Source organism: Eschrichtius robustus, chromosome 8, assembly GCF_028021215.1.
Source record: "Eschrichtius robustus isolate mEscRob2 chromosome 8, mEscRob2.pri, whole genome shotgun sequence".
NCBI lineage: Eukaryota > Metazoa > Chordata > Mammalia > Artiodactyla > Eschrichtiidae > Eschrichtius > Eschrichtius robustus.
Window position 1 is genome coordinate 86,603,659 of NC_090831.1, and position 20,453 is coordinate 86,624,111.

The 20,453-nt window shown below is 41.9% G+C and overlaps 1 protein-coding gene across 2 annotated transcripts in view; it reads left to right on the plus strand.

Moving 5' to 3' along the window:
* Positions 1-20,453, plus strand: part of BMPER (BMP binding endothelial regulator) — a 321,921-nt gene that overhangs the window by 136,212 nt on the left and 165,256 nt on the right. For both annotated transcript variants that reach the window (XM_068550034.1, XM_068550033.1), the window contains exons 7-11: positions 1,693-1,792; positions 7,185-7,294; positions 11,027-11,167; positions 13,291-13,395; positions 17,094-17,139. In XM_068550034.1, coding sequence (XP_068406135.1) covers positions 1,693-1,792; positions 7,185-7,294; positions 11,027-11,167; positions 13,291-13,395; positions 17,094-17,139 — 502 coding nt within the window. The remainder of the gene's footprint in view (positions 1-1,692; positions 1,793-7,184; positions 7,295-11,026; positions 11,168-13,290; positions 13,396-17,093; positions 17,140-20,453) is intronic.

Here is a 20,453-nt window from a genome sequence, read left to right on the forward strand (position 1 = left end):
TGACCTAGACTCAGGTTATGCACCTCTGAAGTCTGGTGAAAGGCCAGACTTCAGGATTATGCAGAGTTGAGTGAGGAACCTCACTGAGAACAGCCAGGGATTCCTAGGAGATTTTTAGCAATTCTTGCTGATCTGGAAATAATGTAAAAACAACAGAAGAGCTTTTTGTGGTATTTTCGTGTGTTTTCTATTGGTATGGGGAAGAAGCCAACATTAAAGTGGCTTAAAAATAATAAATATTTAAAAAGACATAACGTGCCCTACCCTTTTCATCCATTCCTACCAAAAAATAAACTGTCATAATGAAAATGGCAGGAACAGGAAGGGAAAGCAGAAACAACAGGCGACAGTAGCATGCTAGAATGGGAAGGATCCAGACGGCTAATGTCTGGTGTTAATACAGAAAGTGCTGGAGAAGGTGTGAGGAAACGCCACGAGGGAATCTTTCCCTTGCGAGGCCCAGGACTCTTTGAAGCGTGAGCTCCTCATTTCCTGAGGTCTCTCGAGATAAAAATTCCAGGCTTGAGACAATGGGTACTTTTTAGGGTCTACTAGTTTGGTTTCTAGCTCAAATCCTACAGAAGCCAATTCATTGAAATTCCATTTGCCTAGTGATCGATCTACCAAATTTACTGATTTTTCTAAAGAAAAAACCTTAATTATTCCCAAATTTGATAGCAATTCATATTGCACAGGATAGTTTTCACATGAGCCTTGCAAAGTTATTGGATGTAAATTGACTGGAAAGCACTTTTTTTTTTTCTGCTCCAGCTTTCTGAAGATTCAGTTACAAGTTGCTGAGGCTGGAAAAACAGGCGTCCCTGCTGAGGGATAGGGAAGGGGGAGTTGGTATGCTCATCTTCACATCCTGGAGAGGCGAGAGATGCTGACGGGCAGAGAAGGAGGGATGCTGAGGAAGAGAAGAAAGGAATGGGTGTCAGAGGTGATAGATGCTGGAGGACAGAAAGGGTCAAGGATGAGGGGCAGGGAAAGATTTGAAGGCTCTAGAACATCTTCCAAGGCTGTTGAAGCTCTGCCAGTCCTTCTAATATCGATAATCATAAACCTTCTACTTACTTAATCAAAACAGGTTTGGTTAGCTGGGCGACTTCAGTGGAATGGTTCTTCCAAACGTTGGCTTTCAGTATATCCGTTTTCAGCAGATTGGCTAACTTCCCCAAATCCGAGCCTTGCTGAGCCACTCTAGCAACACCTTTAAGGTGTGGCCCAAAGGGAAGCCTTCATGGAGGAAGCTGTCAGCAGGACAGAAGAGGGCACATCTCAGTAAAACCCCAGTAGTTGCTTTGTTGCATTGGACTTGGAAAGAGAGCCCAACTTGTTTGGGTTTGCCCGAGACTTCCCTGGTTTTAGTATTGAAAGCCTCAAATCTCAGGCAAACTGAGATGGTTGGCTGGTCTTAAGAGGGAAGAAGATAAAGAAAGGTGGTGGTGACTGGGGAGAGGTGATGCTGTAGCCATCTCTTTAGGGGTGGTCGGTCTTCTCACGGGTATCATTCATGGCGCTTACAGGGAAGATCAAAGGATGCCTGGGGACAATTGCACAGATCGGAGCAGTCACCCCAGCGACCCAGCAGCAGGAAAGGCCTAGGTTTGTTCCAGATATCATGGTTAGACAATATATATATGCAAGTACTTTTCTAAATGTGCTTTTTTCTCTTTCTCTTTTCTTCAGGGAGGCAGGACACAGTGCGTGAGAGAAGTGTGTCCCATTCTCTCCTGTCCTCAGCACCTTAGCCACATTCCCCCAGGACAGTGCTGCCCCAAATGTTTGGGTGAGTGACTGTTTTCAGGCCAAAGAACAATGTAATTTATTCTTGGAGTTTCTGCTGAGAGTCGTCATCCACTTTGTTATCTTGAGGTTCTCAAATTGTGCTATTTCATGGCGTCTTAGAGACAATGCCTTCTTCTGATTACCCGAGTGTAAGGTGTGTCCAGGGTTTGTCTCTCTTCTGGGCCTCCACAGAGCTTTCTTTTCTCTTGTCTTCCCATGTATCTGTAAACCCGGTACACTAGACAACCTGGGATAATAGCCCCTTGTGGGGAGAACAGTATTGAAGAAACCATCTTTAATTGGACATATGATTAGTAAGAATATATTTTTGTGGGGAGAACAGTATTGGGAAACAGTCTTTAACTGGGCATCTGACACTTAGTAGGAACGTATTTTAAAGTAAACACACATGGAGGAATATAGTGTAATTGGGTTGGCCAAAAAGTTCGTTTGGTTTTTTCCATATGATGGCTCTAGTAGTGCTTAGTTGTCTTTAACTTCATTCGAAAAATTTTGTTAGATTGTGTTGTGACAGCTGTCATTATCAGCGTGCATTAAAAAAAAAAAACCTTATCAAAATTGGTGAATTTTTGTATAGCCATTTTAATATTGAAGATGGAAGAAAAAAGCAACATTTTTGGCATACTATGCTTTATTATTTCAAAAAAGGTAAAAACACAACTGAAACGCAAAAAAAGATTTGTGCAGTGTATGGAGAAAGTGCTGTAACATGAACGTGTCAAAAGTGGTTTGCGAAGTTTTGTGCTGGAGATGTCTTGCTGGACGACACTCCACAGTAGGGTAGACCAGTTGAAGTTGATAGCGATCAAACTGAGAAATTGAGAACAATCAATGTTATACCATGCAGGAGGTAGACGACATACTCAAAATATCCAAATCAAGCGCTGAAAATCATGTGCACCAGCTTGGTTATGTTCATCACTTTGATGTTTGGGTTCCACATAAGGTAGGCGAAAAAAACCTTCTTGACTGTATTTCCGCATGCGATTCTCTACTTAAATGTAACGAAAATGTTCCATTTTTAAAACAAATTGTGACGGGCAATGAAAAGTGGATACTGTACAATAATGTGGGATGGAAGAGATCATGGGGCAAGTGAAATGAACCACCACGAACCACACCAAAGGCTGGTTTTCATCCAAAGAAGGTGATGAAGGTTATGTATATGGTGAGATTGGAAGGGGGTGCTCTATTATGAGCTCCTTCCTCAAAACCCAACGGTTAATTCCAACAAGTACTACTCCCAGTTAGACCAACTGAAAGCAGCACTCGGCGAAAAGCGTCTGGAATTAGTCAACAGGAAACGCATAATCTTCCATCAGGATAATGCAAGACCGCATGTTTCTTTGATGACCAGGCAAAAACTGTTACAGCTTGGCTGGGAAGTTCTGATTCATCCACTGTATTCACCAGACATTGCATCTTCAGATTTCCATTTATTTCAGTCTTTACAAAATTCCCTTAATGGAAAAAATTTCAGCTCCCTGGAAGACACCTGGAACAGTTCTTTGCTCAAAAAGATAAAAAGTTTTGGGAAGATGGAATTATGAAGTTGCCTGAAAAATGGCAGAAGGTAGTGGAACAAAACGGTGAATACGTTGTTCAATAAAGTTCTTGGTGAAAATGAAAAATGTGTCTTTTATTTTTACTTTAAAACCGAAGGAACTTTTTGGCCAACCCGATACTTTTAGAGGCAAAAACAAGCAGGAGGATAGCATGCCCAAAACGAGAGGTTTGGGAGGGAATAATGAATAATAGTCAATAAAAAAGGAGGATTAGCTATTTCTTTTTGAGCAATTACTATGTGCTAGGCACCATGTGAAAACACTGTATATACTTTTTCTCATTTAATTTTCTCAAGAGGCTGTGACATACAGGTGCTAAGTATAGAATTCTGATGTGTAATATAGGTGCCATTCTTAGTTTTATTGTACTGAGAAGGAAGTAGATTCCTAGGAGGTAGCACAGCTAGTGAGCTATGAAGTTGACACCTGAACATGAGTCTCTGTGATTCTTGAGCCCACAGTTACTTTAACCTGCTGCCACTCAGCTTCCCTGGGGACATGGAGAGCAGCACGAATGTTACCAACTGAAAGGAGACAACCCATGATGGAGAGTCTCTAGAGCATGAGACTCTTTGGCTTTTGTTTAATCTTTATATCAGCTTCCTCCATGTGATCCTTAGGTCCTTGAGTTAGTTGAGGTCAGACTCTTTAAGATTCAAATAAAAGTAGCTTGATGCATCACATGAATACAATAGAATATCCAGCATCCCCGCCAGAATCTCCAGGGATCCCTGGGGGATGGCTTATATTTTCTCTAGTCACCACTGGCTTTGTGTTTCTGCTTCTGCTGTTTTCTCTCTTTGTTCCCTTTCTCTTTCCTCTATTCTCTCCTCCTCCTCCTCCTCCTTTTCCTCCTCCTCCCCCTTCCCTCCTCCTTTTCCTTCTCCTTCTTCTTCTTCAACATCATTTTGTCCTTTCAGGGACGGCCCCTCTCTAGTCTTTTCACATTCTATCATTCTGTTGAGTCAAGGCTTGCGTAGCAGATTTCACTGAAGGTTTACCGTCAATGGGGGTGATTACTTTTCAGGGAAGCGCAGTGAATAACGTAAAATGAACTATTAAGCTCCCTTTGTTCTTAAAAGGTCTTAGCTATTTTGCCTTCAGGAAAATTTCACTGCTTGCCTCTTTTGTTTGGGCTCCAGTCTCCTTTCCTTACTGTCCACACTTTCTCCTTGAATATCTGTCTTTTCTTTTATAGCTTGCTTTCCCCAATTCCAAAGCATCTGCTGATTTATTTTCCTCCTTCCCAGCTTATCACGGCCATACCTTGAAGCCTTATCTTTCTACAACCAAATTGGCAAATAAAAGTATCTTGTTAAACTAAGGCAGATTTCTCCTCTTTGGAGGATTCTGCTGCTAATTCTTCATCTAACAATGTTTGCCTTCCTGCTGTGTATACACACACACACACACACACACACACACACACACACACACACACACACACCCCTACTTTTAAAGTAAATACAAAGGTATTCTAAGAACAAAGCAGAATTGTTTAGACATGGCTGACTAAAGGCATTTCCACTGATTTGTGTGCTTCTTGGGTTGCCAGCGTGTTCTTGTGCCCCTGGGATAGAATTAGCCAGTTCACTGTCGTTGAAATTCTCATGCTGTGGTTCATGGTGGAAGCAGTGTCCTGTCTTAAGTGGGAAAGTCATCACAGAGGAGGTGTTGTTTGGGGCCTGGCCTTGAAGATAAGTAAGCTTGATTAATGCTTTGAAGCTGGTATCGTGGATATGCTGAGTCAAGTCAGAGGTTTCTCACATGAACAATGGCTGTTGTATTGAATGCAGATTTTTCTGTCCGTGGTCATAAGACAGACTACAAAAGGAACGTCAAGTCTTAGGAAACTCGAAAGTCATAATTCTTCCAAATGAGACCTTTTACAGTTGGGCTAAGCCCCAGCAGAACAATGTGGAAATGGCTTAAATTAGGTTGTGCATGGAGTCTCTGAACCGTTCTTTTGAATGTTTTATCTTATTTTGAGCCATGATGACTCTGGAATTAAAGTAAGATTGTATGTTTTTTGAAAGTAAAAAGAAACATACCCACACAACAGAAGACAGAAAGGACAAAAAAGGAAACACAGGGATGCTTACTGGATGCTGAAATCTTAGACTAATTAGACTTTTGGCTTGTTGGACACTGATTTGCTGTTCAATTCTCCCTTGACCAAGATTCATTCACACAACATACCTCTGCCTTTTGTATGACAACATTCTTTTCCTCTCTTTTCTCATTTTCAACGATAGCCTCATCAGAGGTTTGTGTACACAGAGTACCCAGTGCACCTCTTATTTATTTATTTGCTTTTGGCTGCGCTGAGCCGCGTGCGGGATCTTAGTTTCCCCGACCAGGGATTGAACCCGTGCGTGCTCCCTGCAGTGGAAATGTGGAGTCTTAACCACTGGACTGCTGGGGAAGTCCCCCAGTGCACCTCTTAGGGTAACACAGCCCAGGATCATATTTGAATTATACCACCTCTAATAATGATAACACTTATCATCTGCCACTTACTGGGTGTGTTTAATGAGTACCAGGCTCCATGCTAAGAGCTTTACACCAATATTTTTAGGTAAAATTTACATTTTCTAGAGGGATAATTCAAGCCATTGGTCACATTTGTTCAGGGGGATAAACTCGTTGAAGAGTCTTTTTGTTCAGCAGTCTACTGATGTATCAATCCACCAGTCCAACCATCTATAAAAGATAGGAAAAAGGCAAACCAGGTTATCACAATTTGAAAAAAATACTCAGTTGAAGCTGAGCTATTTTCAGTTCTTAAAAGACAGAAATATCTCTCTGATTTGAGCAATTCTAATTCTGAGAATAGCATTTAGCATGTGCTTATAGGTATTTCAGCATTTCATTGGGCCTCCTAATAAATAGAGATTGCTTTTAACCTTTTTACAGGAAGAGTGTGGGTATAAATCTGATGAGTGATGATTAATCTTTGACTTCTCAACTTAGTCCTTAATTGAAGTAATATTTCAGGGATGTTTTATGTGATCCAGGGAGTAGAGACTCAAATACTGAAAGAAAGGAGGATATTGGATTGTACCCTTTATTCGGGGTTGCTTTTTTGGTCCTTTGGGTCACCAATCAAATCCTCACATCAAGGAAAACCAAGGTAATTCTACAAGCGGTGTGATGCCTGTGGAAGGTTGGACCCTGGGGGAGTTGGAGTCTGCCTCTATGTGCTCTTTGAGTTAGCTTCACCCTTTATGCCAATGGACTTATCATTTCTTCAACTGAGATGCTATCTCATTAGTTCTTTTTGCTCATCTGAGTCCTTCCTGGGATATCTTGACTTCTCCTGCCTCTTCCCTGCCAATACCCACTTTCTGGATAATTTTATTTATTCTTTAAGATACCGCTCAGACATCACATCCTCCAAGAAGTCTTCTTTGTCCTCCCTGTCCCCACAGTTCCCAGATGGGCTTCTTTCCAGAGCTGACCATCTTGCTGTATTGACATCATCTTTTGTGGGTTTATTTCCCCAGTAGACTGAGCTCTATCAGGATAGGATGTCTTAGTCATCCTGCTTCACTATGATGAACTCATAATAAAGATTTGTTGAACTTAAAGGATTCAGTGTGGAATTAAAGTCTCTTTAGCAAAAACTCTCTAAAGTCATGACTCCTGGGGATCACCTGGGAACATCTGACCCAAGGCTCTGTTTTTGTGCACCAAAATAGCTGGTCTTGTGAGAATGTTTAACAATCCTGTGATGTAATTGCTGATGATGAAGTGGGACATACCTGGCTTCTGTCTTGCTAACACTATGCCATTGCTTCCCTCTAGGTCAGAGGAAAGTATTTGACCTCCCGTTTGGAAGCTGCCTCTTTCGCAGTGATGTTTATGACAATGGATCCTCTTTTCTCTATGATAACTGCACTGCATGTACCTGCAGGGTAAGGTGGTTCTGAGGGGCTGTGGTCCAACACTGATAGCATTTTTGGTTTTTAGTGTTAACATAGCCAAACATGATAATGTGTTATTTATGGGAAGGAGGCATTATTGATGTCACTTTACGAGTAAAATCATACTTCAAGGTCACAAGAATGTTCAAACATAAGACCCAAATTACAACTCACTGTCATCTTCCCAGGACCAATAAGTTAGCTCCTGGTGGTGAGAACTAAACTCTTAGCAGCTGTCCCTCCTGAAGGACTTTCTAAAAAATCAGACAAATGCACGTGGCAATGTTCTCTGGCTCTAATTATTCAAGATGAATTCTCTGATACACTTGGCAATAAAAATGGCTTTAATCACATTCAAGAGAAAAGAAAGGCATGGATTCACAGTTTATCATAAAAATAAACCTGGTAGCTTGGGAAGAGAGTATTTATGTGTTGTTCGTTGTACCATTTCTTACTTGAGTCATTGTACACTTTTCTCAAAAGGCAACCACAAGTCTAGTGACTGGTAAAGAAAGAATTCCACAGCATCAGAAATTTAAAGGGATACACATCACACGTTTCTAGACTATGTTTATGTGGTGATTTATTTCTGAAACCGAGAAAATCATTTATATGGAGGACTTCAGGATCATTCATTAGTGAGTTAACCCAAACATCTATGTGACACGAGTTTAGAATAATACATTTTGGTGGTGATAGTTGCTGTTTTGTTTGTAATAGCCAGAGGGCTATAGAGGGAAAGAGGAACTTTTCTCAATGTCAGCTATGAGTCAGTAGCTGGGATTAGAGTTCAGAAGTTCCTGATTACTCGAGGCATGCTTTGTTAAGTAGCATGCACTCCTTCAGGGAGGTGGCCCAGTAGGGTCTGCACTCTCTGTTCCCTGGCACTGAACAGTGAGTAATTCTGAAGCCCGGGAATACCTTCCTGAGGCTCCGTCCTCTCTTCCGTGGTTTGTATTATCCTGTGCTAAACATATAGCCACTCCTTCCGCCTTGGCCTCCATCCTCAGGACTTCTCTTTCTCTCCAGGAATTTCACACGTTATAGCTTCCTCTTGGGGATACTGAGCCTTTGATGAAACACATCACATTTCCAGTTCTCTTGATTACAGGAAAGCCAGGCATCCCAGGAATGGAAATTAGTTATGCTTGCAATATTTTGGGTCTCATTCTATTTTTTGTCTTTTTATTTTTGCAGACAAATTTTTTTTTTTTAATAAATTCATTTATTTATTTATTTTTGGGTCTTCGTTGCTGTGCGTGGGCTTTCTCTAGTTACAGCGAGCAGGGGCGACTCTTCGTTGCGGTGCACGGGCTTCTCATTGCAGTGGCTTCTCTTGTTGCGGAGCACGGGCTCTAGGTACGTGGGCTTCAGTAGTTGTGGCACGCGGGCTCTAGAGCGCAGGCTCAGTAGTTGTGGCGCACGGGCTTAGTTGCTCCACGACATGTGGGATCTTCCCAGCCCAGGGCTCGAACCCGTGTCCCCTGTATTGGCAGGTGGATTCTTAACCACTGCACCACCAGGGAAGTCCCTTGGGTCTCATTCTTTAAGAGATTCTTTGAGAGATGATTAGGCAATACGTCCCAGTACTCAAAAGAAGTGTAACCGTTCCTTCAAGATGTTTTTATCAGAGTATGAATTCACGGTCATTTCTGGGAAATTGGATGCTTGAAGAATCAGGCTGCAATCATTTGGGATGATCAGTATTGTTTTTTATCTGTTTAGAGCTTCCCTCTCTGGCATCCCCATCCAATGCCATGGCAGGTACAAGAAATAGTTCTCTGAACACAGTATGGTTTCAGGTCTCCATGCCTTCAAGTTTAAGGATTCTTCTGCCTGCTGTGTCCTCATCTTCTTTAAATTTGATTAGCAAACTCCTCTTCATCCACAGCAGCCTATCTCAGGTGTCACCTCCTTTAGTGAGGCTTTCCCGACCCACCTAGATTGGTAATTGTTCCATCTTCTCTACTACCCCTACACCTTTACTAGTTCTGTTTACCACATTATACTGCAGTCTTTGTTCAGATGGTTATCTCTCCTCTTCGTGAGTTCCTTGAAGACAGAAGCACATCCATCCATCTCTGTATTCTCATTGCTTAACCCAGTGCCAGGCAATGATCTAATGGGTAGTGTGTGTGTGTTTGTGTGTGTGTGTGGGGGTGGGTGTGTATTTAATGAAAGTTCAGAAATCTACCCTGAAGTATGCATTATTCGAGAGCTAGTGAGTGCCCTTGTTTTTCAAACTTGAAATCAAGACATACAGTTTGACAAAGGGTTTTTTTTCCAATTTATTAGTTGACTTATAATTTCTATGTGCCAGGTACTGTGCCAAGTACTTTGCATATTTCATTTAAACTGCACAATAAACCTGAGAAGTAGGTATTATCATCTCCATTTTGAAGATGAGGAATCCGAGGCTCAGGGAGATGGATTTGCACAAGATAACACACTTAATAAATGAACTGGCATTCTACCCTGGTCTTGTTCAACTCTACATTCTATTCACTATATGATGTGGTTAGACCCTTAAGAATAAAGAACAATAAATGCCTTTTTTTTTTGAAGGATCATCTCATTGTCATATGAATTTTAAGTGGATGAGTTAGTGGGAGTATAGTAGATGGTACCAGAAGTGCCTCTTGAAGTCATAGAATTAACATAGAAGCTATAGAAGTTACATCTGTTGACTTACACAACCTATCTGTATGCCATGCTCAGAAGTGAGTCATCTCTCAAAGCTTACTAATAGGGTCTATGCCTTGGAGAGGGGTTTAGTCTCTCATTTCCCTGCTGTTGGCTCACACTAACTCAGCACTTTGAGGTCATTGCCGATCTACCCTGGGACACTTCTTTCTTCCATCTTGTCTTCTGCTAAGTTACATAAATGTTTTGCTCTTACAGTCATTCCACCTGACAGTCTACTCCAGAAATTGCAGCTTGTTGGCTGGGGAACTGGAGAAATCTACTTTTTTAAAGTTGCTCTGAACTTTTGTTCCATGCTTTGTTGAGTGAATAAGTAGGCACAATTTACTTGGCTATTTTGTTCATAGAATGCTACTTCTTTAGAAATCAAGCCATGCCCCTTTACTTTACAGATATAAACTTGTCACCCTCAGAGTTTAAGTGGCCTCATTTAAGGTCACACAGTTTATGGAAAAGCCCTGGAACCCAGGCCCAGCTTTGGAACTGCTTGTTTGGTTCCTTTGTGAACGTAGAACACACTAAGGAATTTCATCTTGACGTGGAACATGAGCTCTAAATTTTTAGTCTTTGATCAAAGATACGCTAAACCTTTACACTAAACTCCTAGAAGGTGTCATAAAGCCATGGAGGAGAACAGGGGGAGCACAGTTAATGAAGGTTGCAAAAGAGGAAAAAGTTAGGAAGAAAGAAGGAAGCTTGTTGGCCCACAGTGACCCAGGGCTTCTTGCCACACACTGGCTCTAGCAGAATCATTAGTCTCTTGAGCATTAAATGATAAATCCTTGGAAGGTGGGGAGCATATGTCACACTGCTCATAGCTTCTTCTTCTTCTGGTCCAGATACTAAGTCAGCAAATAACATTTTGAAATGAATGAGAGATTTATGGCAACAAATTAAAATATGGTATCTTCAGGGTATGTTTTAAAGCAGTTAGTTGTGGGTTGTTAAAGGAAGGCGAGGTAGGATGTTCGGTAGAGGTGGAAATCGTTTTTAATTTCCAGTTTGCCTTTGGGCCCCCAGGACTCTACTGTAGTGTGTAAGAAGAAGTGCTCCCACCCTGGTGGATGCAGCAAAGGCGAGGAGGCCTGTTGTGAGGAGTGCCTTCTACGAGTGCCCCCGGAAGACATCAAAGTGTGCAAGTTTGGAAACAAGATTTTCCGGGTATGTCACGAGCCAAGCTCATGGGAACTGTTGTACGATACTGAGTTGTAAAAAGCTCCTGACAAAATGCAGATTGCAGTATTCCATCTTTTGTATATACATGTGTGTATGTGTATAAATGTACTTATTTATATTACAATATTATATATACATATGTATTTAGAATCAAGGACACACAGGGACAGAGAAGCAACTGTTTGAAAACGTGTTTTTCTTTGGCTTTACTTTTGCTTTATAAAATACTTTAAACCTGTAAAACATTATTGCCCTTTCCAAATGTGGTGGCCAGTTGCTGGGGCTGAGCTGAGGATGTCCCCTGGATGGTGCAGCTGCGGGTGCCCAAACGCCCAGGGGCATCTCCAGCAGTCGGAGGTGCTCAGTGCTCCTTGCCAAGATCCTGATTCTTTTAGAACTTTTCCACTTAAATTACTTTTTCGAGGAGAGATTTTCTCATTTGGAAGATGTCCGGGCGAGGATGTTCACAGGGTATGTGGCCAGCAGAGCAGGTGAGTGAAGGTGAGAGAGCTCTGCCCCAGCCCAGCTAGAAGGGCTGTCTGCTGCCCATCTCAGGGATGTTTTACATCGTTTTCTAACAGCCCGGGTGGGAAGTTGTGCAGCCACCATTTAAACGTCTGGATGAAGATTGTTGGCTTTGTCCAAAGTGCTTCCCATCTAGTCTGTTTTCCCCAGGGGTGGAGGGAGTCTTTCTGTATCTGAAGGCATCATCTCAGGATACCGTGAGAATCGAGACCCTCAGAATCAAGTCAGAGACAGAGGCACCTCAGGCCTGCTGCACCTAGCTAGACTTCCTGTTACAGAGGTGGAGGGAGGGTCTTGATCCTTACGGCATCTGTAAGAAGCCCTGATGTGTCATGCCTAAGGGAAGGCCGTCGTGTGTGTGTGTTGTGGTTACACCAGGCTTCCAGAGCCACTCACGTGTCCACTTCACACAAAGCCTTCCTCTGTCTCCAGAGCATCCAGACGCAGTAGGCTCACTCTGATGACAGTTTTGTGTGCAAAGTGCTTTCCAGGCTCCTCGCAGAAAGGTCCCTTCATATAAGTAGACGAGGCCTGAAGTAATTTACAGAGTCCTAGAAATGTACACTCAGAGGATTTGCAGTAGTCAGATATTCTTTGAGACAGACTCAGTCAGAGAAATAAAAGGCACTAGAGAGTAGGTAGTCCTTAAAATTCCTTCAAAGAATGAGAAGGAAGAGAAAGAGAAATAGTCGACATCAAAGATCTGGGCTAGTTTTCCTGTTTTTAATAAAATTTGCTGCTTAGATCCATAAGCCCAGAAAGGAATCCTTGCTTTGCCTGTAATCTCTTTTCTCACAAACAAGGATGCACATTCCTGCATGTTCTCCAGAGGTACAGGGTTTTTGTGACTGGGCACTTGGCAATTGCCGATTATAAATCTAGTGAGTCAAAGAAATTTCTCAAACAGCCCTTTCTGGGCTAGAAAATGTGTCCCAAAGTGCTACCCAGCTTTTTGCGAGGAGAGTATCAGACAGGCAGGGACGTGGGACAAATGGCTCTTGGAGTTTTCTGTCTGGGCTCCACATTTTCAGACGGCTTGCTGGTCAGGTGTCCGCCTGGCAGTGGGAGTCATATGAATTAGCCTCTGTTCTTTGCATGTTCATGCCCCGTGTGGGCCAGAGCCATGTCACATCTGGGAATAAACTAACCACCTGCGGACATCTCAATTAACTGCTGGCATCTGGGACAGCTCAAACATTTCAGTCCTATCAGATGGAAAAATTAGACCCTTGTGGTTGCATCATGTATGAAAACTCTTGTTCGTCTCCCAGGGTGAAGCTAAGTAAACAAAGTAGGAGGTGCAAGATGCAAATATGACTTGGTTAGATGTATGAGAATTCTTTTTATATCCTGGAGGGGAAATGCACACACACACATACACACACACACACACACACACCCTCCAATCTAATCTTTCTATCAAATCAGTTAGATGTAGATGAACGCCTCAGAGTAATTTAGTCTAATGATGGCATCCATCACTCAGGGTGAGAAATGCTTTCCTGGACAGACAAATCCCAGCCTGCTGGATTAGCTCCCATCAGCCTCCAGCTGATAGCAGAATCCTGTGCTCTCTCCTGTAGGATGGAGAGATGTGGTCCTCTGTCAACTGCACCATCTGTGCTTGTGTGAAAGGCAAGACAGAGTGTCGCAAGAAGCAGTGCGTTCCCATCAGCAGCTGCCCTCAGGTATGTGTGCAGGTTGACTTTCTCTTTAGCTGAGCATCTTGAGAACCATCCTGTGTGTGGCATGGTCACCTACCATCTTCTGAACACAAAATCCAGATCCTCCAAAACTGCCAAGTTCCCAAACAGCCACATGTCCCTTGCAAAGCTTGCTCCTTTGCTTTTACGGTTCCCACCCAGATTCTAGCCTAGCGGGACAATAGCTCTTACCTTGCTCCATTTCTTAGGGACCTCTCCCAGTTCTTTGTTTCAATGTCTCCAACTCCTGTTTGATCTGCTCCCTTGTTTCTTCTGCTGGGTTTTCTGTTGAACATCATAACCGTCCTTTGCATTTTCTTCCTTTCTCTCTCTCTTCTCAAATCAGAGTTTTCTTCCCATTAACTATTCAAAGAAATATGTGGTTGTTTATTAGTAAATTTCCCAAGGGGTTTCACCTGCCCAGCAGCACCCTCCAGCCCCTTTACTGAAGTTTTCCCTCTCTAACCCTGGCCTCTGTTGTAGCCCCAGATGGAAATAGCGTCCTTATGGAAATCTCTCTTTTCAGAAACCCACAGTTCCAGCACACTGAATAAAGCAACCATTATCTTCCAAAGCATGAGCTTCATTGAATTCACCTCAGCAACTTGAAACCTTTCAAGGTTTTATGCATTTTGGGAAAATGTCAAGCCTATTCAATACTGTCCAGTGAATGAAAAACTACATCCATATATTCAGGACATGTCTTCCCTTCTCTGTTAGAGACGGCTTTTAATTTTATTCACATCTGTTATTATTATAAACAAAAAGTTGCTGTTTTTACTTGAGGGACAAATGAGGCACAAAAAAACAACAGCTGTTGCTATTGCACAACTGAATAAAAGGGGCAGAAAAAAAAGAAGAAAAAAAAAACCCTAATTAGTCTTGCTTTAAAAAGCCTCAGACATAAAACTGAAAACCTCCTATAAAAGAAAAAAAACACACCAAAAAAACAGGAGATACAATAAGGAGACTTGAGCATGGTCTGCTTATAAATATTCATTGGGAAAAATGGGATCACATCATCTCTGCCCGTCCTCGGGGAACCCTTGCTGCTAATGAACTCTGGCAGCACATGTTAGTAATAATGGGCTTCCTTATTCTACAAGACAAAAACAGAGGGCTGTGCTGCAGGCGTGTTGGTTTTCATTGTCCTCTTGCCATGGGGAGGTCAACGCTCTTTCTGTCACCAGCATCTCATTAGTGTCTCTTCTTTGTGGACCATATTTGGGCCAGGAGCATCCGTCCCTCCAGGCGCGGGCCTGTTCCCGCCCCACCCCTCCTCGTCTTGTCAGAGCCCATCAGGCAGTGCCCGGCTCCTGCCTCAGGGCCTACCTTTCTGTTTCTAGGCATTTTCCCAACCATTCCCCTGGTTCATACTTTCCCTCCTCAGGGGCCAGCACAAGCACTTTGGAAGATAACTTAGCTCTACCATGGAAATCCTGTTAAACACTTACTTCCCCTCCCCTGCATTGCCTGGGGAAATTAAAAAAAAATTTTTCTGGAGAAGCAGACTGTATTCCTGCTCTATCCTTCCTGGCTACTACACATCTCTTTTTCCAGAAGTATGCGTGGTTTGTTGAAAAAGAATTTTGTGGTTGGATTCGCTCCCTGACAGTACCCCAGGGGCAAAGGAGTGCCTTTTTTGAGAGGGGCTGAGGGTTCCACTGGGGACAGGGTCGTTATGACACTGTCAATTCATCAGTGTTAATATGTACTGAAACTTCCTCTGTAGTCACAGGACCAATCTTGTTTGTTGCTGAGACCACCCCTCTGAGGTGGGTGCTGTTACTAGACCCTTCTTACTGATGAGGTCACAGCGGGTCCAGAGTTCCACAGCGAGTTACACGTAACTCAGGAGCGCAGACTTCGTAGCTTGCACTTGATTTATTCCCTGCCTAATTTAGTGATATGACCAGCCCCATTCTCACTTCCTGAAGGAGGGAGCTGGCTGTTTCTGTCGAGGTGCAGATGTAGGGAATCGTAGTCACCCTTTATTGAGGACTTGGCTTATACAGCTCTGCTCCGTACGGCTAGAGTACCTGATGCCACCCTCCGGGGGTGTCATTCCATCAGCCTGAGCCAACCTCCTTTGGCTTTGTCCTCAACTGTTTTCAGTCACGAGAAGCCGAAGGAGACCTCTGTGCCAAATAGAAACAGATAAGAGAGCTCTTGGCCATAAAATTGTCATGGTGCCCCAGCCATGGGAGGGCTGCCAGTTGTAAGTCTCATTCAAACTTGTCATAGCCTTTAATGTACCTTTTAAGGCTTAGCTGATGCAAAAATGAATCAGACATGGTTCTAATTCTTCAATAATCAACTAGCATCTTGGTTTTTTTTTGGTTAGTATATATTTTTTAAGTACCTAAATCTATTCCTGATGCAATTGACAGGTAGTAAACCAGTGTGTGGCCTTGACACAAGTCTTGGGCCACCTCTCTGTGGTCTGTTTCCTTAGTTTCCTATAAAGACGGGAAAGGGGCATCTATATTTAGAGGGTTGTTGTGAAGCATAAATGAGATAAAGTAAGAAGAATGTATAACATTCTTTCTACTGTATAGCAGATACCCAATAAATGTTAAGTTCTCTTAAAGATTAAGGTGAGACCTCTCTCATCTTAAAAATCTGGAGTGGAAAGAAGGTGGCCTATAAGGTCACACAAAATTAGGTTTGATTTTGGGTTCTACTACCCTTGTGTTGCATGACATCAATTTCTTCATCTATAAGAAGGAAAATGCTCAGCTCATAAAATTCTTGTGCATCTTAATAACACAGATTATAATAACATAATATAATTAAACCCTAATATGTTCTTAATATTAACTTATAAAATCCTTACAATTAACCTGATGTTAGGTAACCTAGGGGAAATATCTAGCAAGATGTTTGTTTCATAGCATGTGCTTCCTAAATGTTAATCTTCTTCCACATTTCTTTTTCCCTGTGATTCCATTGAGTCAGAGATAGGAAAGAGCCATTCTCTGATAAGGGTCCTGAGAATATGCTTCTTCCTTTAAATGTCAAGCATCAGCAAAAAATTGAAAGAAATGCAGTAGAGGAGATTACACTGTATTTCCAGAAAGGTAATGGAAAATTACTCAGGATTTCAAAACCCTCAGCCTCATTGGCTTTGACTACATAATAGTGACTTAACAGGGATAGCATACTGCTTTCTGAAAGAAGAAATCAGACTGAATTTGATCTGTAGCACAGATATTGTTCATATGCATAGGCCCAAGCTTGGGTTACTGTTTATTTTTGGGCCCTTCCAATAAGCAAAGACAGAATGAAGGCCTTGCATGGATTGATAGCTTGACAGCCAATTCCCATTTCTATGTGTGTGCACTTGGTCTCTAGAGGGCTAGATTTGGGTATCAGTGAAAAGGTGGAATCCAGACTGTCTCCATCTTCGCTCCGTGTGAGAAAAATCACACCAATGAGGCCTTTAGATATTGTATTTCTCGGAGGATAAAAACAGGAAAGCTTTCTGAATGATTCTGCCTGGCCATAGAACCTGATACTTGAAACTTCATTTTTACCACCATCATCACCATCTGGGCATTGAGTTCAAATACAGCTGGGACTGATTTCATTGGTTTGTCTGGTATTAGATTTAAAAAAGAGTTTTGTCCTCAGCAGACCCTGTTTCTTAACACTGAAATCTTATTTGTTTTTCTCTTGATTAGGGTAAAATTCTCAACAGGAAAGGATGCTGTCCTATTTGCACTGAAAGTAAGTTTGTTAAAAATATGCTATTAATATTTATTTTGCATTTTATAGTGCAACAAGAAAAACGGTGGTGTAAGTTTTCAGCCTATTTTAGTTCTGTAGGTCTAAGATGGGATCATCTCACCTTTCTACAGACAATTTAAGTCAATGGTAATCCTCGAAAGAAGCACAATTGAGACAAATGAAGATGTTTCCGTTGGAATTTGTTGCTCTGAGAAATTTAGAAGACAAACGGTCTGATGAGGTTTTAGGAAGGACCAGATAACTTCATGTGCCTTTTAACTGCTAATAGCATTTGCAGTCATAGCGGCTAAGATAATGATATCCAGTAAAACCAAACATTATATATAATCTAGGAGAGATTCTCCTTCTATCATTATGAAGCCAAACAGCTGCCCTTCTTCCTCCCTCACCCCCACCGTTTTGCCCTTTCACTTGGGCACATCCCATGTCGCTGTTGGTAGAGAGAAAACAAGAGTTCATTAGGTGGGCAATGGTTTGGCCATCCTGTTATTTTTAACTGAGCTCTTGAAGGTTCTCTCTAATATGGCTTATTCCGAAAGCCATCTGGGACTGTACTACCCACCACACAGAGAGCATAGCAACAGATTTAATGTCATCCCCACATGTAGGCATGCCCAGATCTATTAGCAAACCACTGTTTTAGTCCCCTCACATTCATATGCTTTCGAGATAGCTTTCTGAAGTGTTTCGTTAAAGGAGGAGTATTCATAATGTCACTGTCAAATTAGTATGATAAGCAGGATTAACCAAGCCATGGAGTCTATTAGAAGGTATTTTTGAGCCATTCAGGCTTAGAGAAGTGGGCTTTGATGACAGTTGAAAAGCAGCTTTCACATGGGAACAAGTGTTCCCATTTAGACAATGGATGCATAGGTTCGTTGCATATATTACTATATATACATATATTACTATATATATACACATACATATCTATCTCTCACTATTTTTTGAGACTGAGAGATATTAGACAATTATACACTGTACACTGGATGAAAGTGCTGGCTGAATTAATGAAAATTAAATTATAGATTTAATAAAAGAATTTTTCTTTAAAGGTAAGGAAGTACATAAAATAACTCAAAGGAGGCCAACCAAGTATGACTTAGTAGAGCCTGGGAATTATGCAGAAAGAAGAATTAGCTATGATTAACACACCAGTTGATTTTAAAACATGTGTATAAACTATTACATTTAATCATCTTCCCAGAGACTCTCTGAGGAAATTTTGTTTAGGGATGGTTTGGAGGCCGCTTCCAGCTTCATTCCTTTTTGGATGAGCAGAGTCGAGTCTAAATTGATGAAGTTTTCCTCTGTATCCATGTCGATGAAGATGTTTGCATTTCCCTAGAAAGTACCTCCTAGTTGAAGCAGAGACAGACTTCTAATGAACTCCTCAGATTTTTCTAGCTGACCCTTTCGATTTGCGTGAACACAGATAGGTTACATCTGCCCATCTCACTGCTGTCAGGCAGGAACACTGCTTATCAGCTTAATAAAAACATATGGCCAGTCTTGTACAGAAACAGCCTAAATCTTGAATTACCTGACTTTATGTTGCAAGAATCAAGAAGGATGATTATTGAGATCGTTGAGAGGAAAGCTACATTTCATTATTAGTTTATCCACTATGGGCTAGACTTTCCAGATATAGAATACTGGTGGCTTATTAGGAAACAAAAAGGAAAGAAAAGAAGAACAGAAGGATGGGCATGACAAAACTAAACCAAGTTTGTAACTGGTCATATTAAGTATTTATTGCACATGTGTTGTACATTGTATTGTAAATATAAATGTTGTACATGTGAATGAGCCTGTGACTTCTGTCACTGAGAGAGGCAAGTTGGCAAGGGAGAAGCCACCCAGCGGAGGGGCACCAGGGAGATCAGTGACTCTGTGCGCCTGTGTCCAGCAGGTCAGTGTGGGAAGAGCCCAGGCATGTGGTCCTTGGTCCAGATCGAGATGATATCATCAGATGGTGATGTCTCAGTTTCCTTTGGTGTTCTTTCCGTCTGTTTACTCTCTCTTGCTCTCCAGCAGTTCTTCCATCAATGCTGTAAAACGCATTCTATTTGTAGAGGTTTATTTATTCAGATTGAGTTATGAGATGGGATGACTTCCAGTTTTTTTAAGCAATGCCCAGATTTTCATAGCACATTCAGGTAGACTTATTCCAATGTCCTTTAGCTGCGGCCAAAAGACCTCCTATTTCGAAATTCCTTTGTCATTATAGCCAAGATCCAGAACAAACCTTAGAGCTCGTTTTTTCCTCCTCCGTCAATTATGAAAGTTCTTCTGGTATATGGGTTCCTAGAGCAGACAAACGAAGGGTGAAGTCCAAACTAAGGCTAGTGTGTTCTAAAACCAGACAAATGACCAATTTCTGTCTCATTCAAACAAGACCACACATGCACATATATACCCCATTAGTTACTGCAGAGTCTTCAGCCTCAGGATTGCTGGTAGTTTGGCCAGGTAACTCTTGGTGGTGGAGGCCGTCCCGTGCATTGTGTGATGTTTGGCAGCATCTCTGGCCTCTACCCACTAGATGCCAGTAGCCTCCCAGCAAGACCTCCCGACATTTCCAAATGTCCCCTGGGGAGCAACATCACCCTTGGCTGAGAAGCATTGGTTCTCCCAACAGGGGTAACAGTGTAGGTGAATCCAGAAGTAATCACCTGTGGTACTAGTAACAGTAACTTGACTCTTAACACAGTGATTAGATGAAGCAGGAGGGTCAAGTGAGGCTGACCTTTGCTGAAGTAAAAAGTGACAGGGTGGGGGAACTTCCCTGGTGGTCCAGTGGTTAAAACTCCTTGCTTTCACTGCAGGGGGCACGGGTTCAATCCCTGGTTGGGGAACTAAGATCCCACATGCCGCACGGTGTGGCAAAAAAAACAAAACAAAACAGAGCAGAAGCCTCTGGATTTAATTGAATGTATTTCTATATTTTCATTGCCTAGCCCTAGAAAAAAATTGTAAAGGCATATTATATCTCGATCGATTCAAGTCAACTAAACCATCTTTGCTTTAGTTGCTAGGAAGCTAGAAATAAATGCGTACCCCATCTCTAACAGCACGTGGTTCTTGAGTAATAAACTTTCTCCTGACTTCGTCTTATATGTCTACTATCTTTATGTGTTTTGGGTTATTTAGCATGTATGCGTGTAAACTACTTCCAGTCCTCTTTTGGAAGGAGACAGGAATAAATACTTAGATATATATACGTACATACACAGATAAAATGGACTGATTACATAGCTTCAAATCTAAAACTGACTTTGGTTATCTGCAGT